This window comes from Arvicanthis niloticus, chromosome 3 (assembly GCF_011762505.2).
Source record: "Arvicanthis niloticus isolate mArvNil1 chromosome 3, mArvNil1.pat.X, whole genome shotgun sequence".
Taxonomy (NCBI): domain Eukaryota; kingdom Metazoa; phylum Chordata; class Mammalia; order Rodentia; family Muridae; genus Arvicanthis; species Arvicanthis niloticus.
In genome coordinates, this window is record NC_047660.1 from 92,838,240 (window position 1) to 92,864,089 (window position 25,850).

The 25,850-nt window shown below is 40.4% G+C and overlaps 1 protein-coding gene and 1 pseudogene across 1 annotated transcript; one reads left to right on the forward strand and one right to left on the reverse strand.

Moving 5' to 3' along the window:
- LOC117706227 (hyaluronan-mediated motility receptor pseudogene) lies at positions 1-10,683 on the reverse strand (annotated as a pseudogene).
- Positions 10,684-19,686: 9,003 nt separating this feature from the next.
- Positions 19,687-25,495, forward strand: LOC117705502 (uncharacterized). Its single transcript, XM_076931521.1, has 5 exons — positions 19,687-19,879; positions 20,605-20,764; positions 21,678-21,809; positions 22,499-22,685; positions 25,178-25,495. Exons 1-5 carry the CDS (start codon positions 19,750-19,752, stop codon positions 25,181-25,183), a joined length of 615 nt encoding a protein of 204 aa, XP_076787636.1. The 5' UTR covers positions 19,687-19,749; the 3' UTR covers positions 25,184-25,495.
- The last annotated feature ends 355 nt before the right edge of the window (positions 25,496-25,850 follow it).

Below are 25,850 nucleotides of genomic sequence, written 5' to 3' on the forward strand. Positions count from 1 at the left end.
AGGTTGCATCTGACTCAGCAGCAGTTTGGGTTGCCTTCTTTTAATGGGGTCTTGAGGGTCAAATTCTCCTTAGATTCATGACAAAAAGCCTTGGAAGGGTCAAAGTGCCTGATGCCCAGAGCTTTATCCAGTTCTCCCTGAGCTCTCAGCTCATTTTGTCTCATTTTAAGAGACTGAGACTCAAGTTTTGACACCTCCTATTTAACTTGGCTATTTTCATTTTTCAATTTCACAACCTGTTTGATTGTTTGCTTTAGATTCCGGTGACCCAATAGCTGTGCATATGAGTTTTATTTAGCTCTGATTTTATTTAGCTGTTCCTGAGTGGCATCATGTTCATTCAACAACACCTGCCTCTCTGCTGCAAAGGCATCCTGTTGTTGCTGAAAAGATTTAGTTTTGTTACACAGTTCTTCATATAGGAGATGCCATTTATTAATTTCCATGGTTAATTCTGTCACTGCATCTTCTTTCTCTGCTGTTCTTTCTCCTTCCTCTTCCAGCTTGTTCCTAAAATCTTCATCTTGTTGTCTAAGTTGATTTTGTAAATCAGTTATTTTCTCAAGAAATGAAGATGTGTTTTCTCTAATTTCTGTTCATTTCAGTGTTGACCTGTTCTGCAAATCGTGAGCCATCTTTGTGTATTCTTGATTTGTGCTCTCAGCTGTCAATATCTGTAGTTGAACATCTTCTACAATTTCTTTCAGCCATAGCTACTTTTTCTTGTAGAGTCATATTCTCCAGTCTAAGATTTTCTATTTCTTTAGTGTTGATGACTTATTGTTGTCCACTTGAGCAATGATGTCTCTCAGATTCTGTGCTGTGTCATTATACTTCTCTTGTGCAATCAAGGTGGCTTGGGTGTGAGCAGCAGTACTTCCCTCCAGTTCAACTTTTTTCTCAGCAGGTCATATAGCTGCTTCAGTTGTTCTGCAGTTGACTTCCTTTCCTCTTCCAGATGTTGGACCAGCCTTTTACTCTGCTCCTCCTTCTGCTGGACCACATCCAGCTCATCCAGGGTGAGCTTCAACTCTTCTTTAAAGACATTCTCAGAAGTCATTTCCTCATGGAAAGAGCAGAGCTGCTGAAGCTGAGCAGACAGTTCCCTCTCTTGCTGCAGAAGTGACTGGCTTTGCAATTCTTCTTGCTGTGGATTTTCATATTCTTGCTTTTTCAAAACCGGCTTCTCTGTTAGAATCTGTATGTCAGCACTGAGACTTTCAGTCCTTTCTCCATTCTTGCTGACAAGATTGTCTCTTTCCCCCTCCTGCAGTCTGAGGCCTGCGGGTAAGTGCACCCAGGAACCCCCAGACACATTCTGGGGGATCCATAGAACACATAGCCAGCGCTAGCACGCCCCTTCCGCCGCTCGCCCCTCCTGCAGTCTGAGGCCTGCGGGTAAGTGCACCCAGGAGCCCCCCAGACACATTCTGGGGGATCCATAGAACCCATAGCCAGAGCTAGCACGCCCCGTCCGCCGCTCGCCCCTCCTGCAGTCTGAGGCCTGCGGGTAAGTGCACCCAGGAACCCCCAGACACATTCTGGGGGATCCATAGAACACATAGCCAGCGCTAGCACGCCCCTTCCCCTGCTCGCCCCTCTTGCAGTCTGAGGCCTGCGGATAAGTGCACCCAGGAGTCCCCCAGACACATTCTGGGGGATCCATAGAACCCATAGCCAGCACTAGCATGCTCCTTCTGCTGCTCGCCCCCCCTCCGGTCTGAGGCCTGCAGGGTCTGAGTCCCAGACCAGACCTCTACCAGGTCTGCAGTTGTGTGGACCCCGGATTCCACCTGAGACATACTGGAAGGTCCGCTCAACCCAGAGCCACAGAGGAACAACTGAACTCAGAGTGTCAGACAACATACCCTGAGATATCCAAGAGGAGACACTGCACCCAGAACAGCAGACATCTAGCTGGACTGCTACCTTGGAGGCACCATATCCTGAGGCATCCTAGAGATACCACTGTAATCAGGGCAGCTGGAAAAAAACCACAAAGACATCTGGACTCCTAGAAGACCAAACAAAAGCGAGACAACTGGAAAGACAGGCTTCAATCAGAGACAGAAGTACAGGTAGCACTAGAATTAACCAGATGGCAAAAGGCAGGCGCAAGAACGTAAGCAACAGAAACCAAAGTTACATGGCATCATCAGAACCCAGTTCCCCCATCATAGCAAGCCCTGAACACCCCATCACACCAGAAAAGCAGGAATCAGAATTAAAATCACTTCTCATGATGATGATAGAGGACTTTAAGAAAGACATAAATAACACTCTCAAAGAACAGATAGAAACCCTTAGAGAGGAAACACAAAAATCCCTTAAGGAATTACAAGAAAATGCAACCAAACAGGAGAAGGAATTAAACAAAACCATGCAGGATCTAAAAACGGAAGTAGAAACAATAAAGAAATCACAAAGGGAGAACACCCTGGAGATAGAAAACTTAAAAAAACGATCAGGAGTCATGGATACAAGTATTACCAACAGAATACAAGAGATGGAAGAGAGAATCTCATGTGCAGAAGATACCATGGAAAACATAGACACAACTGTCAAAGAAAATGCAAAATACAAAAAGCTACTAACCCAAAATATACAAGAAATCCAAGACACAATGAGAAGGCCAAACCTAAGGATAATAGGAATAGATGAGGGGGAAGACTCCCAACTTAAAGGACCAGTAAATATTCTCAACAAAATTATAGAGGAAAACTTCCCTAACCTAAAGAAAGAGATGTCCATAAATATACAAGAAGCCTACAGAACTCCAAATAGTTTAGACCAGAAAAGAAATACTTCCCGCCACATAATAGTCAAAACATCAAATGTACAAAACAAAGAAAAAATACTAAAAGCAGTAAGGGAAAAAGGCAAAGTAACATATAAAGGCAGACCTATAAGAATTACACCAGACTTCTCACCAGAGACCATAAAAGCCAGAAGATCCTGGACTGATATCATACAGACCCTAAAAGAACATAAATGTCAGCCCAGACTACTATACCCAGCAAAACTGTCAATCATTATTGATGGAGAAACCAAAATATTCCATGACAAATCCAAATTTACACAGTATCTCAACACAAACCCAGCACTTCAAAGGATAATTGGTGGAAAACTCCATCACAAGGAGGGAAACTACAACCTGGAAAAAGCAGGAAAGTAATCTTCCAAAAACCGTAAAAGAAGGTAGCTACACAAACATATCCCCACTGCCAATAACAAAAATAACAGGAAACAACACTCATTTTTCCTTAATATCTCTTAATATCAATGGACTCAATTCTCCAGTAAAAAGACATAGACTATCAGACTGGATACGTAAACAGGACCCAACATTTTGCTGCATTCAGGAAACGCACCTCTGTGGAAAGGACAGACACTACCTCAGAGTAAAAGGTTGGAAAACAATCTACCAAGCAAATGGTCCCAAGAAACAAGCTGGAGTAGCGATTCTAATATCAAATAAAATCAGTTTTCAACCAGAAGTAATCAAAAAAGATAAAGAAGGACACTTCATATTCATCAAAGGAAAAATGTACCAAGAGGAACTTGCAATTCTCAACATCTATGCCCCAAATGTAAGGGCACCCACATACATAAAAGACACTTTACTAAAACTTAAAGCATACATTGCACCCTACACAATAATAGTGGGAGATTTCAACACCCCACTCTCAGCTATGGACAGGTCATGGAAACAGAAACTAAATCGAGACACAATGAAACTAACAGAAGTTATGAACCAATTGGACTTAACTGACATCTATAGAACATTTCACCCTAAAACAAAAGAATACACCTTCTTCTCAGCACCTCATGGTACCTTCTCGAAAATAGACCATATAATTGGTCACAAAACAGGCCTCAACAGATACAAAAAGATTGAAATAATCCCCAGCACCTTATCAGACCACCATGGATTAAGACTTGTCTTTGACATGGACAAAAACATCAGAAAACCGACATACACTTGGCAACTGAACAATGCTCTACTCAATGACAACTTGGTCAAGGAAGAAATTAAGAAAGAAATTAAAGACTTTTTAGATTTAAATGAAAATGAGGACACATCATATCAAAACATGTGGGACTCATTGAAAGCAGTACTAAGAGGAAAAATCATAGCTCTAAGTGCTCACAAAAAGAAAGTGGAAAGAGCATACATCAACAACTTGACAGCAAACCTGAAAGCATTAGAACAAAAAGAAGCTAGTATACCCAAGAGGAGTAGACGGCAGGAAATAATCAAACTCAGGGCTGAAATCAACCAAGTCGAAACAAAAAGAACTATACAAAATATCAACAAAACCAGGAGCTGGTTCTTTGAGAAAATCAACAAGATAGACAAACCCTTAGCCAGACTAACCAAAGGGCGCAGAGACAGCATTCAAATTAATAAAATCAGAACTGAAAAGGGAGACATAACAACAGAAACAGAGGAAATTAAAAAAATTATCAGATCCTACTACAAAGGCCTATACTCAACAAAATTGGAAAATCTGGAGGAAATGGACAATTTTCTAGATAGATACCAGGTACCAAAGTTAAACGAGGAGCAGATAAACCACCTAAACAGTCCCATAACGCCTAAAGAAATAGACACAGTCATTAAAAATCTTCCCACCAAAAAATGTCCGGGGCCAGATGGTTTCAGTGCAGAATTCTTTCAGACCTTCAAGGAAGACCTAATACCAATCCTCTTCAAGTTATTCCATCGAATAGAAACAGAAGGAACACTACCCAATTCATTCTATGAAGCTACCATTACACTCATACCTAAACCACAGAAAGACCCAACAAAGAAAGAGAACTACAGACCAATCTCTCTTATGAATATTGATGCAAAAATACTCAATAAAATTCTCGCAAACCGAATCCAACAACACATCAAAACAATTATCCATCAAGATCAAGTAGGCTTTATCCCAGGAATGCAGGGATGGTTCAATATTCGGAAATCCATCAATGTACTCCACTACATAAATAAACTCAGAGAGAAAAACCACATGGTCATATCACTAGATGCTGAGAAAGCATTTGACAAAATTCAACATCCCTTCATGTTAAAAGTCTTGGAAAGATCAGGAATACAAGGCCCATATCTAAACATAGTAAAAGCAATATACAGCAAGCCAGTAGCCAACATCAAACTAAATGGAGAGAAACTGGAAGCAATCCCACTAAGATCAGGGACTAGGCAAGGCTGCCCACTCTCACCTTACCTATTCAATATAGTACTGGAAGTCTTAGCTAGAGCAATTAGAAAACAAAAGGAAGTCAAAGGGATACAAATAGGAAAGGAAGAAGTCAAAATTTCACTATTTGCGGATGACATGATAGTATACTTAAGTGAACCTAAAACTTCCACCAGAGAACTCCTAAACCTGATAAACAACTTTAGCAATGTGGCTGGATATAAAATCAACTCAAACAAATCAGTAGCCTTCCTCTACTCAAAGGATAAACAGGCAGAGAAAGAAATCAGGGAAATGACACCCTTCACAATAGCCACGAATAAAATAAATTATCTTGGAGTGAATCTAACAAAGCAAGTGAAAGATCTGTATGACAAGAACTTCAAGTCTCTCAAGAAAGAAATTGAAGAACATCTCAGAAGATGGAAAGATCTCCCATGCTCCTGGATTGGCAAGATTAATTTAGTAAAAATGGCTATCCTGCCAAAAGCAATCTACAGATTCAATGCAATACCCATCAAAATTCCAAATCAATTCTTCATAGAGATAGAAAAAGCAATTTACAAATTCATTTGGAATAACAAAAAACCTAGGATAGCGAGAACTATTCTCAACAATAAAAGAACCTCTGGGGGAATCACCATTCCGGACCTCAAACTGTACTACAGAGCAGTAGTGATAAAAACTGCTTGGTATTGGTACAGAGACAGAAAGGACGATCAATGGAACAGAATTGAAGACCCAGAAATGAACCCGCATACCTATGGTCACTTGATATTTGACAAGGGAGCTAAATTCATCCAGTGGAAAAAGGACAGCATTTTCAACAAGTGGTGCTGGCTCAACTGGAGGTCAACATGTAGAAGAATGCAAATTAATCCATTCTTATCTCCTTGCACAAAGCTCAACTCCAAGTGGATAAAGGACCTTCACATAAAGCCAGGTACACTGAAAATATTAGAAGAGAAGTTGGGGAAGACCCTCGAATACCTAGGCACAGGGGAAAAGTTCCTGAACAGAACACCAATGGCTTATGCTCTAAGATCAAGAATCGACAAATGGGACCTCATCAAATTGCAAAGCTTCTGTAAGGCAAAGGACACTGTCAACAAGACAAAACGGCAACCAACAGATTGGGAAAAGATCATTACCAATCCTACATCTGATAGGGGGCTAATATCTAATATTTACAAAGAACTCAAGAAATTAGACGCCAAACAACAAAATAACCCCATTAAAAAATGGGGTACAGAGCTAAACAAAGAATTCTCAACTGAGGAAACTCAAATGGCCGAGAAGCACCTTAAGAAATGCTCAACATCCTTAGTCATCAGGGAAATGCAAATCAAAACAACACTGAGATACCACCTCACACCAGTCAGAATGGCTAAGATCAAAAACTCAGGTGATAGTAGATGCTGGTGAGGATGTGAAGAAAGAGGAACACTCCTGCATTGTTGGTGGGGTTGCAAGCTGGTACAACCACTTTGGAAGTCAGTCTGGCGGTTCCTCAGAAAATTGGACATAGCACTACCTGAGGACCCAGCTATACCACTTCTGGGTATATACCCAGAAAATGCCTCAACAAATAACAAAGACATATGCTCCACTATGTTCATAGCAGCCCTATTTATAATAGCCAGAAGCTGGAAAGAACCCAGATGCCCTTCAACAGAGGAATGGATACAAAAAATGTGGTACATTTACACAATGGAATATTACTCAGCTATTAAAAATAATGAATTCGAGAAATTCTTAGGTAAATGGATGGATCTAGAAAATATCATCCTGAGTGAGGTAACCCAATCACAAAAGAACACACATGGTATTTACTCACTGATAAGCGGAGATTAGCCCAAAAGTTTGAAACAACAAAGATTCAACTACCAGAAGACACGAAGCTCATGAAGAAGAAAGAACAAGTGAGGATGCCTAGGTCTTTCTTAGAAGGAGTAACTAAATAACCAAGGGAGCAAATATGGAGACACAGTGTGGGTCAGAATCATAAGGGGGGGTTGTAGGGAGACCATTGTGTCTGGGTATTCATTCCATAGGCAGTCACCAAAAATAGACGCTGATAGGGATGTCAGGATGGGAAAGCTGACAGCAGCCTGATAAGGCTGTCTCCTTAGAGGTCTCTCAGAGTCGGACATACCCAGAGACAGATACCCACAGCTATCCATTAATCTGATCAAAGTTCCCAATGGAGGAGTTAGAGAGTAAATTGAGGGAACCGTGAACCATACGGGCTGGTGGCCCTGTGAGGAGAGCAAGAATACCAACCAGCCAGAGCTCCCCAGGGTCTAAACCACCAGCCCAGGTGCACATAGGGAGAGACACATGACTCCAGCTGTATATGTAGGGGAGGATGGCCCTGTTGGGCATAGGTGGGAGACAAGATCATTGGTACCCTGAAGGCTGAGCACTGAGGGGGGGAATCTGAGGGTGGGGAGGGAGGCTGGGGGTAGGTGGGTAACACCTTCATAGAGGCAGGAGGAGGGGGGATGGGATAAGGGGTTCCTGGGTGGTGGGGGAAATATGGTAAGGGGATAAAATTTGAAATGTAAATATTATATCCAATAAAAGAGGGGAAAAATAGAAAAAGCGGTTAGAACCAACATTCTTAATAAAATGTCAGCCCTCTTTAAAAAAAAACTATCTGGATACTAAAATTTGTTTTGAGAATTGTATATTGCAGAATGATCAGCCTTGGTGTATCTACTCAACAAGCAAGCTGGGCAGACCTGCTCAAACCTCTGAGGTCTGTGAATTCCATCTGGAGGCAGCGAAGACACAGCATCAGAGGATTGTCAACTTGCTCTCCCCCCCCCCACTCCTCTTCTAATATCTCAACGCCCATAATCAGCTTGAAGAAGCTAATGATGAGTCAGCGCCCCTATTCCCTGGGCATGGGGACTAAGGTGGTAAATGTTGGGCTGTCTCCCTAGGGAAAAGTAGTGGTTTTGTCGGAATAGAGAGGATTAGCTAGGGTTTATTGCATAGCCATAACCTATTAGTAGAAATCTGTATAATTAATATCAAGATGAAGATATAAATTCTTAAATGGCACCAATTTACTTTGTTTACAAATTTTAAGGTTTTCATTGGCATGAGCTTCTTAGTGATATAAGAGTGAGATGAATATTGTTACTCTCATAGGCATTGTACCAGTATAACACACTTAGGAATACAAAGCTTAGACCCAGTCCTTCTTTAACTTTTTTAACTGATTTGAGATGGTCAGCCTGTGAGTTAAGGGACTATAGCAAATTCATGACTTGGAGTTTATTATAAGGGTGTTCTCTATGTTTTATTTAGAAATAGCTGAGTGGAGTTAACAGGCAATAGTCCAGATTACCTTACATGGATAGCTGGTTTTCAAAACATCAGAAATCCTTAGAATTGACATGACAAACATTTCAGTATTAATGTTCATTTTCATTAGAGACCTGTCTGCTCCGGACAGCTTCCTATGTTAAATTCTAAGAAGAAATTGAGCATCCTTGGAGCTACTCCAGTTGTGGTGAGACAGCCACTAGGCAAGAATTGCCACTTTCCTTCTACAGACAAATTACTGTCCAGAAAAGGACACACTTGCAGAATAGTCGACTGATTATATCTGCCTAGACAGAGTAATCAGCCCTTAATAATTCTGCAGCACTAAGGTCTGTCAGATGATCCTGGGCCAGAAGGCAGAAGAACAGATGCTCCAACGTTTTGAAGTAGAGCGAGTGTCCAGGTGTTCAGAGGTCTCTATAAATTGGCTAAGTTTTAGAAGCTATGCTTTGTGCTTCCCACAATTATAGTCAACTCAGTCATTCTGGATTTCTGATGGGGTTGAAAACTTATAGCTATTTACTTTGAGAGAAAAGATCTGAGTGTATGGTCATCAGCTGACATTCATCCTAAAGCCAAGGAAAAAGCCAGGTTCAGAACTAAGTGTTTTAGTTAGGATAGATGACAGAGGTGCTGGTTAGTCAACAAAAGGATGGACTGGGTATTAGGACTATCTTGTACCTCACTGGTACAAATAGGCATAATTATGCTCTAATTGTATTTTGAGAGAAAAGTTTCCTTTTAACAGGAAGGGTGATGTGTAGGAGGAGCTAAGGTGGGAGGAGTACTGAGAGGAAGAAAAGGAGTAAGAAGAGGAGAAGAAGAAGGAGAGGAGAAGCTAGGTGATGAAAGAGAGATAGAGGGGGGAGACAGGGAAGCAGATGTTCATGTATCTCCACCAGTCAAAGATAGTTGATATATCTAGGTTGGGTAGTGGGTTACACCTCTGATTGAACAATACCAAACTTATAAAGCCTATGATTAACATTTCTTAAAAAAATGTATAAATGCAAAATGAAAAGGGGGCATGGGATAGGGGTTTTCTAAGGGGGGGGGGAATGGGGAAACAGGATGGTATCTGAAGTGTAAATGAAAGATCTAATAAAAAAAAAAAAAAAAAAAAAAAAAAAAAAAAAAAAAAAAAAAAAAAAAAAAAAAAAAAAAAGATTGTCTCTTTCCGTTTCAAGCAGCTGACATTTAACAGTCAGGTCTTCTATTTGCTTAGAAAATGGAAAGTTTTCCTCAAGAGATTGCTTAAGACTTAAAATCTCACGACCCTTCTCTTTCAAATCTTCTTCTAAATGGGCAATATCTAGTTTGTATTTTTCCACTTGATCAGATGCACAGCTAATTTCTTCTAGATTTTCTGCTTCAGATTTTTCATCGATCTTTTCTCTATGGAAACAAGTTTTCCCTCCAGCTGGACTAGTTTTCCTGTAGACTCAGCGAGGTCCTTCTGAGTGGCTTGCAGCTTCAGCTCCATGCCTTCCTGTTTAGCCATCAGACTTTGCACAACAGAGATGACCTCATCTTTGTCTCTCTCTTACTTCTGAGTTGCATCAGCTCCAGGCTTAGAGTCCTCATGGTCTTTGGATGACTATCTTCAGGAAACTTAGACTTTAGTAGTTTTCCTGCTGCTCTCTATCTCGTTTTCTAATCTCTTCACATCTCTATCATTTTTCTGAGACTCTGTTTTTGACACCACTGTCTTTGCTTCTTTAGCCAAAGCAAGCAAGGTCATATCTCTGTCTATGTTAAGATTTTGTTGTGATTCTCTTTGGTTTTTAAATCTTTGTGATTTCTGAAAAGACACTGGTCCTTTCCTTGCTTCTGAAGTTTTAACATCATAAGCACCTGGAGACTGAGCACAACCTGAAGGGTCACTGAATCTTTTTAGGGATGCCTTAGGAAAGACATTCTCACTCCTGGGTCCAGATTCGAGAGCAACCAAATGTCCCACCAACCGACTCTTTAATCTTAAGGTCAGAAAATTACCATCAGCTAAAAATATGTGATAGGTTAATAATTCACAATTGAAGTATCTGCTACTAGCAGGAATTTTTGATGACAAATTCCATGATTTGGGTAAGGGCACCCTCTGCACTTTTCTTTGTTGTTTCTTTGCAATAAAGTCTGACATTTTTACCACCAAATTTCACATTAGTAGATGCTTGGCTTGAAATTACTAGGGAAAAATCTTGGCAAGCTTTTTTTTTTTTTTTTTTTTTTTTTTTTGGTTTTGTTCTGTTTGGCCTCCAACTTGCAGGGATCCTCTTGCCTCTGCATCCAAGTGTTGGGTTAACAGGCATGAGCCCCATCACTGCTGGCCATGTGCAGGCTTTTTAGAGATATTCCTGAAAGCAGCTCTGGCATCATCCCCTGTTTCATGTGTCCTGTGATGTCTCATGGCAGTACATGTAGTGACTTGAGATCTATACCACATGCTGTGAGACACCAGGGCCCTGGGTTATCACACCTGCTTATGGTCATATTTTGTTTCATGATACTTGTCTAAAAGCAACTTTTCCACTTTCCAGGAGGGTTTTTTTTCCTAAATATATCGTGATCTAACTGGATTTTTTTCTACTGTGTTCTATAATTTAATGTATTGACTTTTGTAACCTCCTTGGGAGAAACGTTAAGTGGCACGGGACCATTGATGTCATTTTATCATTTTATTTAGATCTGCAGAAAGGAAACTGCAGGCATTTACAAAATAGCCTTAGCTTAGTTGTCAGTTCATTGTATCCTAGCTTATGTGTGGGAGGCAGACTTCAAGGACTTGCACCATTTATTTTTCTGACAGACTCAGAAGTGTTCTGCTTATGTGCTACTTAGTAAGTGTGATTTTTCTAGTCTTGATGAAATTCCCCTCGTGACAATGTTGAGTGTCGTCTTCACTTCCCAGAAGATAAAATGATGTGCCATCATTTTCTGTCTAAACTTCCTTAAAAGTAATTTTTAATCAACTGTAAATATCATATCTACTACTGTTGAACATAACTTTAATTTTTATTGCACCAGATAGCTTGAAAACAAACTTTGAAATTCTGTAATACTCCACAAGTGACCTCTGCTAAAATGTCCATATGAAGCTGACTTTGTGCATGTTCATGCTGTGTGCTGGTTGCTATCTTAAGGTTTGCTTTGGTGTTAGATCTCATGTGTTATGCCAAGTTCACTAGGCAGGCAGATTTTCCTTCAGAGTCCATACTCTGTTTAGGGAGAAATGAGACCATTCATTCTGAAAAGCTATGTTTAGGAGTGGAAGAAACAGTGTTACCTTTTACACGGAGCAACAGGTGGTTTCTGTTTGTGGTCTAGACTCTGAGGAATTTGCACCAAGTGTATAAAGGTACTTATCTGTAGAAGCTCCTGCTGCAATGAAGGAGACTTTTAAACAAACCACCTGCTAATCCCAGCTGAGGCTGAACACTGACAGATTCTACCAACAACTTAGGTTTGCCTTGGGCTTTAACATTTTTGAAGTATAGTCTTTTGCTTGAATCTTTTGTGTTTTGGAAGATAAGGATGTTTTATACTTCTTGAGTTAATTTTATAACACATTTAATAGATAACCTGTTAATATGTAAAATCTTTTATACAGGGGTGGGAAGCAGTAGTGAAAAAAAACTGATTTGTATATAGTGAATTATAAAGCAGACCAAAGTTGGTGAAACAGTACTGCAGTGTTTCCAGGCTCCCCACATCCCTCCAGAGTCTGTCAGAGCACCCAGTGTCTGTGTGTCTATGGCTCACGTCTGCAGAAATGAAAAGGAAGCACAAGAAATAAAATATGTGCCCAAGGTATTTCCCTAGCAAGAGCTGCAAAGCTAGTCCTGAAGGGTTCTCATCTACTTCTGAAAGATCTGTGCCACATGTTATGCTGAGTAGGGAAGGATATTCGTTTTTATTCCTGCGTTAGGCATTTAATCTTTAGGGCAAGACATTACAAACTAATGAGAAATTGTGGTCATGCTATATACATGTGCTCCTGAACTTGGATCTACTTGTTAATGGTTTCATGGAAGCAATCAGCAATATGTGATAGGAACTGCTGCATTATGTAGTATACTTGTGGAACTGAGATATTTAAACAGAGCTTAAGTTCTGTTTTCTAGTGTAAAATACTTAAGCATTTCCACTATTGGAAGAAAAACATATATGGGTATTTTGTATAGTATCTTGTTTAAAAGGACAGTTTTATTTAATCTTCCCACTTAAATGGATTTTAAAATATATAATACAATTTGAAGCTTGTGTAGAACTAGAATTAAATGTCTCATATAGTGCTACTGTTTTGGAATTAGAAACTGATGAAATATAAAACATTTTAAGATTTAAGCCCAGAAAAAAATTAGTGTTTAAAGTTAGTTTAGTATAAAAGAAATTTTTAAGTTTTTTTCTTCAGTATAAGATACCTCACTTGAAAATAAAGAAAGCACAGCACATTTAAAGTAATTCTAATGAAAACACTCCATTAGAATAATTGCTAAATCTAGGACATCTTTGGAATTGTTAGAGTATGTGATAAATGTAGTCACCATTAGCTGTCCTGCTGGAAGGACTTAGGGAATTTTAAGGCAGTGTAATAGTTCAATTATTCCTCAGTTTCTAAACTGTGAAGGCAGTAAGTGAACGGTCCCTTCTGCAACTACTGAAGCAAATTAACTACATTGAGCATAAGTCAATTGATAATTTTGCCAATGCATATAGTTTTATGATTAAAATTGCTGTGGTTGGTTGCATTACATGACACACAAAACGGTCCTCTACCTCATGTGACATAAATATTTTATATGGTTTTACTAAAAAGAAAATGATTCATCTATCTGGTCACTTAGTTTACAAATTTTGTATCATATTTATTGAAACATGACATACTGTGCTCTTAGCTTACACCTCAACTGTATTTTGTGCTGTTTGCCATTTTCATGCCTTGTACATAACTTGTACAGATTGGATGATATTCCCAATAAAACATTTTAATGCTGATAAAAATCTAAAACATAATATATAATAAAATTTTATATTATATTGGAGACACACCTATATAATAAAATATAATGAAGAAAACTAACGCACCCATCACCTCACACATAAGTATCTTTTTGTGTCAAGATCAGCTACAACACTCATTTAGAAAAAGGTCTGAATACAGTGCGTCCTTATTAACTATGGCACGCTCAATTTTAAACACACTCATCCTACACACTTGGTGTTCTGCATGCTTGAGTAGCTTCTCCCATTTTCTCCTCCTCCCTGGATCAGGTAGGTAATGCTTTATCATCTATGTCTATATATTTGGCTGGGTGTTGGTGTTTGTATGTATGTTTGTTAGACTCCATATGAAAGTGAAATCATGAAATACTTTTCTGTGTCTGGCTTATTTCTTTCAAGATCATCCATTGCAAAGAGTAGAATCTCCTTCTTAAACTGATGGTGATGACTACGATGACAATGTGCGTGTATGTGTGTGTGTGTTCATGTGTGTGCAAGTGCATATGCACATCTGTGTCCACATGCATGTGGAGGTCAGAGAAAGTAAGTCTTCAATCACTTTGGACCTTATTTCTTGAGACAGGGTCTCTCAGTGAACCCAGAACTCACTGATCTGGCTGGTCCGGGATCTTCCTGTCTCTGTGATTATAGGTGTGCCCTATTGTGACAGGTTTCTTTAATTTATAAACTTGAATGCTCTCTTAGGGTTTTACTGCTGTGAACAGACACTGTGACCAAGGTAAGTCTTATAAAAACATTTAATTGTGGCTGGCTTACAGGTTCAGAGGTTCAGTTATCCTCAAGACAGGAGCATGGCAGCATCCAGGCAGGCATGGTGCAGGAGGAGCTGAGAGTTCTACATCTTCATCCAAAGCCAAATAGGAAAAGATCCAGGCAGCTAGGAAGAGGGTCTTAAAGCCCATGGCCACAGTTTCACACCTATTCCAAGGCTATACCTCCAAATAGTGTGACTCCCTGAGACAAACATATTCAAACCACCACAAATGCTTAGGAGCCTGAACTTAAGTCTTCACTCCTTCCCAGAAAGCACTTTACTAACAGTCATCTACCCGGCAACAAAAACAAACAACAATAAAACTGTTACATTGTAGCTTTTATGAATTATTTTTAAATTTAGAGGTGGGCAGTGGTGGTGCACACCTTTAATCTCAGCACTTGAGAGGCAGAGGCAGGTGGATTTCTGAGTTTGAATCCAGGCTGGTCTTCAAAGTGACTTCCAGGACAGCCAGGACTACATAGAAAACCCTGTCTCAAAAAAATTAGACATTAACTCTTTATTAGCTATATAGTTTGCCTATTTTCCCAGTCCATAGGTCATGGTTTTGTTGATTATTTTATTTAGCATGAAGAAACTTTTCAGTTGGTGCAGTTCCATTCATTTCTCCTTTTGTAGGATGAACTTTTGGATGGAATGTCCACATCATTGCCAGGGCCAAGGGGTTTCTCTTATTTTCACTTAATGGCTTATGGTTTCATGTCTTCTCTCCATTTTCAGTTCATTTTTATATGTAGTACAAGACAAGGGGCCAATTTCATAATTTAGTTATGGAAACACACTTTCCTATTACTTATAGAGGCCATCTGTTCCTAGCATGTCAAAGTTATCAAGAATCTAGTGTATCAAGAATAAGCTGGTCATATGTCTTTAGATTTATTTCTGAGTTCTTTCCTCTGCTCCATGGGCCTGGAGCTGCCTTTATGCTGTCATATTGCATTGGTTACTATAGCTTTATAATATAACTTTAAATCAGTATATGTGAGACCTTGAATGATATTTTCTTTCTTCAGAACTGCATTGACTATTTAAAATTGTATTGGTACCATAAAAATTTAGGATTTCCAAAAGAGTCTCTGAAGTTTCCTTGGAATTTTGATAAGGATTGCACTGAATCTGTCTATTGATTGGGGTAGCATGGACGTTTTTGACAATATTAATTTATATGATCCATGAGCACAGGCTTTCCATTTATTTGTGCCTTTAATTTCTTAATTCAACATTTAATAGTTTGTAGTGTACAACTCTTTCATTCCTTTGGTCAAATTTATTCTATAGGATTAATTTAGGTATTTTAATTATGTGTAAGGGTGTGTGTGTGTGTGTGTCTGTGTCTGTGTGTGTGTTTGTGTGTATGCATGTGACTATGTACAAGTGCCAGTTGGAGTTACAGAAAGTTATTTTCTGATTACTCACCCATATTACTGATATGGGTGCTGGGAAATGAACTCGGGTCCTCTGGAAGAGCAAGAAGTAAGCTTAACATTGGAGCCATCTTTCCAGCCTCCCTGGACACATTGACCCTATCATAGGTGAAATTGTCTTGTTAAGAAATCCCTCTCTTGGAAACTTGAATGGCTGAGAAGCACCTTAAGAAATGCTCAACATCCTTAGTCATCAGGGAAATGCAAATCAAAACAACCCTGAGATACCACCTCACACCAGTCAGAATGGCTAAGATAAAAAACTCAGGTGATAGTAGATGCTGGTGAGGATGTGGAGAAAGAGGAACACTCCTCCATTGTTGGTGGGATTGCAAGCTGGTACAACCACTCTGGAAATCAGTCTGGTAGTTCCTCAGAAAACTGGGCATAGCATTACCTGAGGATCCAGCTATACCACTCCTGGGCATATACCCAGAAGATGCTCCAACATATAATGAGGACATGTGCTCCACTATGTTCATAGCAGCCTTATTTATAATAGCCAGAAGCTAGAAAGAACCAAGATGTCCTTCAACAGAGGAATAGATACAGAAAATGTGGTACATTTACACAATGAAGTATTACTCAGCTATTAAAAATAATGAATTTGAGAAATTTTTAGGTAAATGGATGGATCTAGAAATTATCATCCTGAGTGAGTTAACCCAATCACAAAAGAATACACATGGTATTTACTCACTGTTAAGGGGATGTTAGCCCAAAAGCTTGGAGTAGCCAAGACTCAACTCACAGACCACATGAAGCTCATGAAGAAGGAGGACCAAGACGGGATGCCTCAGTTCTACTTTAAATGAGTAACAAAAATACTCAAGTGAGCAAATATGGAAACAAAACATGGGACAGAAACTCAAGGAAGGGCCATCTGGAGACCATTCCACCTGGGTATCCATCCCATGTACAGTCACCTAAGCTAGACACTGATGTGGAGGGCTGGAAGTGCATGCTGTCAAGAACATGATATAGCTGTCTCCTTAGAGGTCTGCCAGAGACTGACACATTCAGAGAATGATGCTCACAGCTAACCACTGAATTGCTCAAGGGGTTCCCAATGGAGAAATTAGAGAGAAAACTGAAAGAGCAGAAAGGGTTTGCGACCCCAGAAGGAAAGCAATAATACCAAACAACCAGAGCCCCCCAGGGTCTAAACCACCAGCCTGGGAGCACATAGGGAGGGTCCCCATGACTCCACCAGTATATGTAGGGGAGGATGGCCTTGTCGGGCATAGGTGGGAGAGAAGATTCTTGGTCCTGTCAAAAATGAACACGGGGGGGGGGGAGGTGATGGTGGGGAGGGGTAGTGGGGGCAGGGGTTAGGTGGGGGCACAGCCTCATAGAAGCCTGAGGAGGGGGATGGAATAGGAGGTTTCTGGGTAGTGGGAGGAAGTGGGGTAAGGGGATAAAATCTGAAATGTTAATATAATACCCAATTTTTAAAAAAGATGAAAAAAAGAAAAAAAAGAAAAAAGAAAAAAGAAAGAAAAAAGGAGATTTAATAACACAAATGGAAGGATTTAGAAATTTAGGAGGCAGTTTATGTTAATGGAAACATCATCATAGAAACAGGAAAATCACACCCTCATAGAAGCACAAGAAGGAGAGATGGGATAAGGGGATAAAATTTGAAATGTAAATATTATAACCAATTTTAAAAGGGATAAAAAGAAAAGTTAGAACTAACATCTTTAATAAAATGTCAGCCCTCTAAAAAATTATCTTGATACTAAAACTTGTTTTGAGAATTGTCTATTGCAGAATACACAGCCTTGGTGTATCTACTCATCAAGCAAACTGAGCAGACCTGCTCAAACCTCTGATGTCCTGGAATTCCATCTGGATGCAGTGAAGACACAGCATCAGAGGCTTATCAATTTACTCTTTCCCCCACCCCTGTTCTAATATCTCAACACCTGTAATCAGCTTGATGAAGTTAATGAAGCGTCAGCACCCTTATTCCCTGGGCTTGGGGACTAAGGTGGTTAATATTGGGCTCTTTCTAGGGAAAAGTAGTGATTTTGTTGGAACAGGGAGAATTATCTAGGATTTATTGCATAGCCATAACCTATTAATAGAAATCTGTATAATTAGTATCAAGATGAAGTTATAATTTCTTAAATGGTACAAAATTTACTTTGATTTCAAATTTAAGGTTTTCATTGGTATGAGCTTCTTATTGATATAAAAGTGACATGAATATTGATACTCTCATGGGCATTGTGCCTGTATAACACAGTTAGGAACACAAGGCTTAGACACAGTCCTTCTTTAACTTTTTTTAACGGATTTGAGATGGTTAGCCTGTGAGTTAAGGGATTATATATAGCAAATCCATGGCTTGGAGTTTATTGTTAGGGTGTTTTTTATATTTTATTTAGAAATAGCTGAGAGGAGTTAACAGACAACAGTCCAGATTACCTTACATGGACAGTTGGTTTTCAAAACGTCAGACATCCATAGAATTGACGTTACAAACATTTCTATATTAAGGTTCATTTTGATTAGAGATCTGTCTGCTCCTGACAGCTTCCTGTCGTAGATTCTAAGAAGAAATTGAGCATCTTTGGAGTTACTCCAGTTATGGGGAGACAGCCACTAGACAAGAATTGCCTCTTCCCATCTACAGACAAATTATTGTCCAGAAAAGGACACACTTGCAGAATAGTCAACTGATTATATCTGCCTAGACAGAGTAATCAGCCCTTAATAATTCTGCATCACTAAGGTCTGGCAGATGATTCTGGGCCAGAAGGCTGAAGATTTGATTCTCCAACATTCTGTAGTATAGGGTTGTCCAGGTGTTCAGCAGTCTCTATAAATTGGCTAAGTTTTAGAAGCTATGCTTAGTGCTTCCCATAATTTCAGTTAACTCAGTCATTCTGGATTTCTGATGGGGTTGAAAACCTATAGTCTCATAGCCAATCCTGGCTATTTACTTTGAGAGAAAAGATCTGAGTGGATGGTTTTCAGCTGACATTCATTCAAAAGCCAAGGGAAAAAAAAGCCAGGTCAAGAACTAAGTGTTTTAGTTAGGAGAAATGACAGCGGTTCTGGTTAGTCAACAAAATGATGGACTGGGTATTAGGATTATCTTGTACCTCACTGGTACAATTAGGAATAATAGCTCTAACTGTATTTTGAGAGAAAAAACAAAACTGTATTTTGATGTTTGTGGGCTTCTGCTCATGGTCAAGCCTGTCAGTCACAGCCAGAAAAAGAGCACCTCAGAGTTTTTGTGTGGGTCCAGTCTATGTGAACTTCTGTCTGATAAATATGTTTAATACTCAGTGTCTTCTTCTATTCTGGACTTTCTGGTATATTCTGCTCAGGCTGTCTCTGAACACAGAGATCCTCCAGCTTCTACTTCCCAATTATGAGATTAACGGCATTTATAACCATGCCTGCGTGAAACTACACTTTTATTGAGGAAATCGTCCATAGATATGAGTTTCCCATCATTGAACACTGTTCTCTGCAAATTTTACCTGCTTCCAGGCATAGGAGATATTGGGCTCTGGGAAACAGAAAACCCAGGGCAGTGGACTGTATGGCACAAGAATTGACTCAAGTGGTTATATTTATTATTGAGAACAGTTTCCCACATCCATGGTCCCCAGAGATTTATGTCTTACCCATGTCAGGGTTCTAACCAACTCTTCCGATCCAAAGCACTTCACTTGTCATGAAGCAGAGAGAAATGTCTAACTTTGGATGGAGAGGTTGCGAAAGGGTATTCCCTGGGTCACTTGAGAGGCTCCAGCAAAGGACACCCCAGAAATTGGACAATTTGGAGACAGATAGTTAGCAGGTAGGGCATGGCAGTTCCCAGTGACATCATCTGGAATGCCTTCCTTGGACAATCTCTTGTATCTAGAAAAGAAGTAGAATCTTCTGTGATGTCACCTGTGTTGTGGTGACAACAACTGCCTGTGGGATATTTCTTCAGTGCCTGTTGGGTTCACAAACAGGCATGTTTTCCAGGCTGTTTAGGCTATTTCGGAAAGAGAATGGCGATCAAGGAGAGACCACTCCCAGTAAGAAGGAAGCTGGCCTCCTGTCTTGTAAAAAAGGAAGACTGAAATCATTCTGGGGAAGGCACAGTGAGTCTTGGGTAGAGTTGGGGAACTTCCTGGAAGAAATAGGCTTGAGCTGGGCCTTCCCACAGTATGCCTTACAGGCTGGAGCCTTGGAATTTCTCAATGGCAAAACAAGAGTCAAGAATTTCTGATTATTAGTTTGACAGAGACCTGGGTACTGACAAGCATGCAGATACTATTCTGGGAGCTATTTAATTTCATTTTGAGTGGCAAAGAATGTCAGGAGGAGGGACTATGAGATCAACAATGTGTCCATTCATGGTAGGAGTTGAAGCCTTTCATCCTCTAGATGACTGCAGGTGAAAGGAGTCTCTGAGGACAGAACAGAGAAGGATGCTTCCCTGGTCATGTGTGGGGTCTCAGATGCTTTGGGTTTCAACACACATGATTAGACCTTCATGGTGCTAAGCAATATGAACTCCAGGATTTACCTGCATCACATCTGATAGGAGCTGACAATGATCCCTAAATCTTCATGTCTGAGGCAGCTTATGGATTTCAGTGCAAGGGGCCCTGTAGTAGGGAGTGTGGCATATGTATGACGATGAAGGTTGGGAAGAGGGATATAGCTGAGCAGAACAGCTCAAAGATAGCTTTTCTGCTCCTTCTGGGATTCACCCTATCTCTAGCTTTTCCTCTTCCTCACCCTTCTTTTTGAGGCTCAGAATGGTCTCTCCTGCCTCTGGGCCATCAACTCTGCAAATTCCTAAGTATTTATCTATCTCCAGGCTCTGCTAGGCAAACATCATCCCAGAATTCCACCATCAATTACCAGAAGCAGATGACAAAATTGGAAGAACTGAAATTGAAGATCAAGAAGATGAGCTTTGAGGAGGAAGAAATTAGTGAAATGCTGAACCTGTACAATTATGATGATTTGAACTACAGGTAGTAATTATGCTCAGTCCCCTGTTGACAGTATTGTGTCCTCTCTATTAACCCGAGATTTCCTCTCATCAAAGGAGTGTGTCATCTCTAATCATGCATGTTAGAAAGCCCTGACAGGTATTGAGTAGTAGGATACTTGACCTTGAAGTGCTAGGAGTCTGACTGGTTCTGTCCACAGCAGGCAGAACATGGTCAGACTTGCTGCCTCTCAGTGTGTGAATGAAATGCCTGCAGGTCATCACTGCTTTCCTCTGAGTTTGGTCCTTATACTCTGAGAGTATGGCACCTCCCTGGATTTACATGGCTTTCTAATATGTGTGTGAATGTAGTTTTGTGTGTGTGTATGCTGTTCAGGATCCGAGGATCTGGGACCTTTGATGGGGTTTGAGGATTGGTCTGATGCACAGTTTGTAGGTCAGTATACTGTTGAGTCCATAGAGGCCCAAATTGATCCACAAGGGTACTTTGCTCCTTGTGTTTGCACGGGTGTCACATAGGAATCTCCTGGAGGAGGAAGTGTTATTAAGCCTCTTTCTATTCTTATACTATTCTTGTCCTCTGAGAATTCATGTAACAGTAGGAAGCAAGGACTGATATCCCTGCCTTAAAAATAAAACTCATTAGAGATATATGTTGAGCCCAAGTTTCTGGCAGAGACTAGGAGAAACTTCTCACAGAACTAGTGTATTCCTTCAGGCTCACATGAGATGCTCTCGAAGGTCTGCTTCCTCCATTTAGTCCCCTGGATCTGCTGTCCTGTGTCCAGGATTATAAATTTAATCAGAACCAATAGGACCCATTTCCAAAAAGCAAGGATGTGGCATATATTATTGGCTCGGGTAGTCCAGGATATAGTTGTTTTGCACATGATCCTTAGAGAAATATTTGCTCCTTGGGCCATGCCCTAATACAGGATGAACATCGAATTCAATATCATTAAAAGAAACCACGAAAAGACCATTATGAATATCCAGAAAATTACTGAGTCAATAACTGATGCCATGGAGAGATACAAGGAGCTCATAGAAGAAAACTATGCCTACAGGTGAGTGACTGACACAGCTGAGATCCCAGCACTAGGCAGGGAATGCTTCTGCCCTAGGACTTTGAACAAATGTCAGGGCTCTGGTTCTATACTATCTGTTTCTTAATGGGAACCCTGCCTTGAGGCAAGGGTCATGGATTTGTAAGTCTTGGACTCAGGTGTCCTAAGTCTGAAGAGTGTATAAGTGTATAAGTTTGTAAGACCTTTCCATCTTTATTCTTCCCAATTCAAGATTCTCTACATAGAAAACATTTCAACCTTGATGGGAATATCAAGCAACACTGAACCTCTAGGCTCTGACAAGAGATTTAAAGATCTGGGATCCATGACAAAAATGGAAAGAGTGTATTCCTGTTGGGTCTTCTCTCCTCTCTCACAGGGGAATTGCCCTCTATCTGCTGATGGTTTTCTAGTACCAGGGACAGAGAAGCACCCATGAGGAACATTTCCTCTTCCTTGATGGACATAAACCCTCTTACTGTCAGGCCTTACAGAAGTACTTTCAGTCTTTTGGAATTTAGTTGGTCTCTGGATGTGACCTGCCTCTAACTGGTGCTGATAGGTATACTGGAGACTCTAGTCTGAGGCTGTCTAGGGACAAGGGCACTTGCAGGGATGATGGTACTGGGAGGAGTGTTAGGCCAATGGAAGCTGGCTGGGAATCACCATTTTGTTTGTTTGTGGTTCAGCACCAGGCACCGCCAACTCCTTAGAGAATGTTCTCAACTGAAAGACAATGTCAGGGTATTGCTGCAGAGCGGGAACAGAAATCTGCTGGTAGAGCAGAGTGAACCACAAGTGTCCTATGGAGAAGATAAGAGCTTCTGTGAGGAGGCCAACAAGAACATCTATGTCCCAAGTGCCAAGCATCAGCAGGTAGGATGAGGCATCAGAGGCAAATTGGCCTCATGTCTAACCAGAAACATAGACAACCAGTGTCACTGTCAACAAAGTTATCAAGGCCCTCAGTTATGTCTGATCCAAGTGTTCATTTTCATTCCTCTAAGAAGAACAGAAGTGTTATGGGTCTCACTTGAATCATCTGCTTTGCCTGCCCTAAATTACCTTTTCTTCAAACATGACAGATTCCTCATTGTTTTCTGCTCACTTATGATTTTAGGGGGTTCTCTCTCTCTCTCTCTCTCTCTCTCTCTCTCTCTCTCTCTCTCTCTCTCTCTGTGTGTGTGTGTGTGTGTGTGCGAGTGTGTGTATGTGTGTGGTGTTAATGTGTCTCTATGGGTGTGTCTTTGTTCATCCATGTACCTGTATGTGTCTCAAGATGCCAAGTTTAATGAGAAAAGCACTTGAGATTTCAGTTTGCTTCCACAAAATATCAAATACATCAGTTCAATAATTCTGCATCTAAACCTAGCTCCCAAGAGAAACAGGACACAAAAAAAAAAAAAATCTTGGAAAGTCAGATTTTCAAATGATGAGGGGCAAAACTATTGATTCTCATTGAAGTCCTTTGGAACAAATCAAAGGAATATGGCGCATCGGATAAGGGAGAGGTTGCTGTATAAAACCCATGTGATTATGTCCCTTTTCTGCTCTTGGTGGATTGTCATGGCCCACAGGAATGTCAGGTGGCTCACTGTGCCTTCTTAGCATTCCAGGTTGTTGTCCCCATTTTCTGCTGTCATTTACTTTCAAGCTACTTCTACTCAGTAAAACTTTGCCTTCGAGTTTGTCTTGGATTTTATTCCTTGACAGATTGAGTTGCTTGGAGCTGTATCTGCATCCAGCAGTATTCCCAGAGCTATGGAGCAAGAACAGGGCTGTTTCAGGAGCCCCTTGAGGGTCATGATACTCTAAAGCACTCAGCCTATATTATCTGTGTAGCATTCTGCAACTGCTGTTATTCAAAATCACTTTCTCTGAGTTAAAATCAGCCTCAATGGGGGTTGGGAGTCATGAGGACCTTTGGACAGGTCTGGTAGTGTAAAATCGGGTAGGTCTGTGAGAAGCCATGTTCAGAAAGTGGAAACGAAGTCCCATTTACCCAGCAATTTCAGAACAAGTAGTAGATGTACACAGAACAACTAGGGCATATCAGAGTTGTAGTGGTCTGCACAGCAGCCCTGAAGGAGAAACTATCCAGATGTCCATCAGCTAAAGAATGAAAATGTACCATATGGTCCAGGCCTTCCATGGACCTTTGCTCAGTGTGAGATAATCCAAACAAGCATTTGGCATTTCAACTAGTCAGCCTTATCTTACTCAAAGTATCCCTCACACAGTCACATTATGGGGAGAAATTTGTACTTTTCTATCCTAGTTATGGGGATTTCTTATTATTCTGGTCTCATAGCTTTGGACACCAAGTCAGTCAGGCTATGGCAAAGGAAGCTCCTGTGGGAAGAAGCTGTTTACTTGGGGACAAGTCTGAAACAGTGAACAAGAACAAGAAGCTGGTCTACCACAAACCTGTGATCCTTAGCTGGAAAACAAGACTGCTCTACACAGCCTTGGGAACTTGCTAAGACAGATTAGAAACAGGCCAAGAAGCCCGTTTAAGTTTAGTTTAGTTAAGTTCAGTTTAAGAGTGGAAAGCACATCACTGACTGAGCTGTATATGCTATGCCACTAGTACCTATCCCATTTAAGATTTCATTTTTTATACCTGGAATATATACTGGGGATTTTTATATTAGCAATAACTGGGAAATTAAACCAGTTACTGCAATATACTATGATTGTATTGTATGTATTTGTATTTGTATGTATCATATTGTGTGGACACAAAGGTTTTGTGTGTTTGAGAGTGTTCCCTACAATAGCCATAGATATACAGGGGTATGTTCTGTTTCTTCATGACCATTAACTTATAGTTCAGTGCCTAGCCTTGGGAATATTTTCCTTTAACACACTTTCTCTGATTATAGGACAAGGGCAGTGCCCATGGATATCATAGGAGATGGTTTCTCTGGGTATTTCCAGATAAAGGGATTGGCAAGTGGAACCCAGGCAGGTTCCTGCACTGGAGAAATAATCATAGCCTTCACCTAATTTATTGGCAGGCTCCCCATAAGGCATCTACATTGTTTCCTAGGTAGCTCTCATCTCTCTTGAACTCAGATTCAGACATTGCTACAATGTTATTATTACTCAATATAATATACCTGGATTATTGGAAAAATATGGTGGTTTTTTTTAACTCCAGTACAGTGTGTAGTTCTCAGGTCCGTTTCTAGCAGTTTTTAAAAGCTGAGAAAGCAATCCAAGCACAGGTGCTCTATGACACTTGGGGATCAGGGAATAGCCTCAGCTGATGGGTCATGTTGGATTGTCCAGCTGAATAGAGCTGCTGTGGGAGGGATAGCTGAATTGACAAATCCTTACCAGGCCTTTGGCCCTTCCTTCCATAGTTCTGAATGCTCCAGCAGAAATTCATGGCACAGACCAGGACAAGATCTTCCACCAAGAGAACTGCTGTGTGAGGTGCACTGAGTGTGTGCAGCCAATGCACCACTATGGCATCTCATCCCTAATCACCATGGCAATAGATGGCTGCAGTCTCTTCTTCATCTTGCTTTCCTTGGTGTGAATAGACCTTAATTTCATCTGGCCACTAGCCCAGCAAGAGTGCACATTTGGAGGAATTCAGAGAAGAGCATGGGATAGGGGTTTTCAAGGGAGGGGAAATGGGGAAAGTGGATGGCATCTGAAATGTAAATAAAATATCCAATAAAAAAATTAAAAAATAAAAAATTTAAAAAAAAAGAAATCCCTCTCTCACTGTTCACTTGTGTGGGTGCATGCATGTGGTGTGTGTCTGTGTGTGTGTGTGGATAGATAGACAATAGATAGATAGATAGATAGATAGATAGATAGATAGATTGTAGATGCAAGTACAAGGCACCTGGTGTCATCTTATGCCACTTTAATTTTTCATTTTATTTATTTATTTTTTTGGTATTGTCTCCGTGAACCTATGGCTTTTTTGTTTTTTGGCTAGGCTGGAAGACAGCAAGCCCCACTGGCCTCCTCCTTGAAGATGAGGTTCCAGGTTGTCAGGAGCCATTTTGCCTGCTTCTGTGA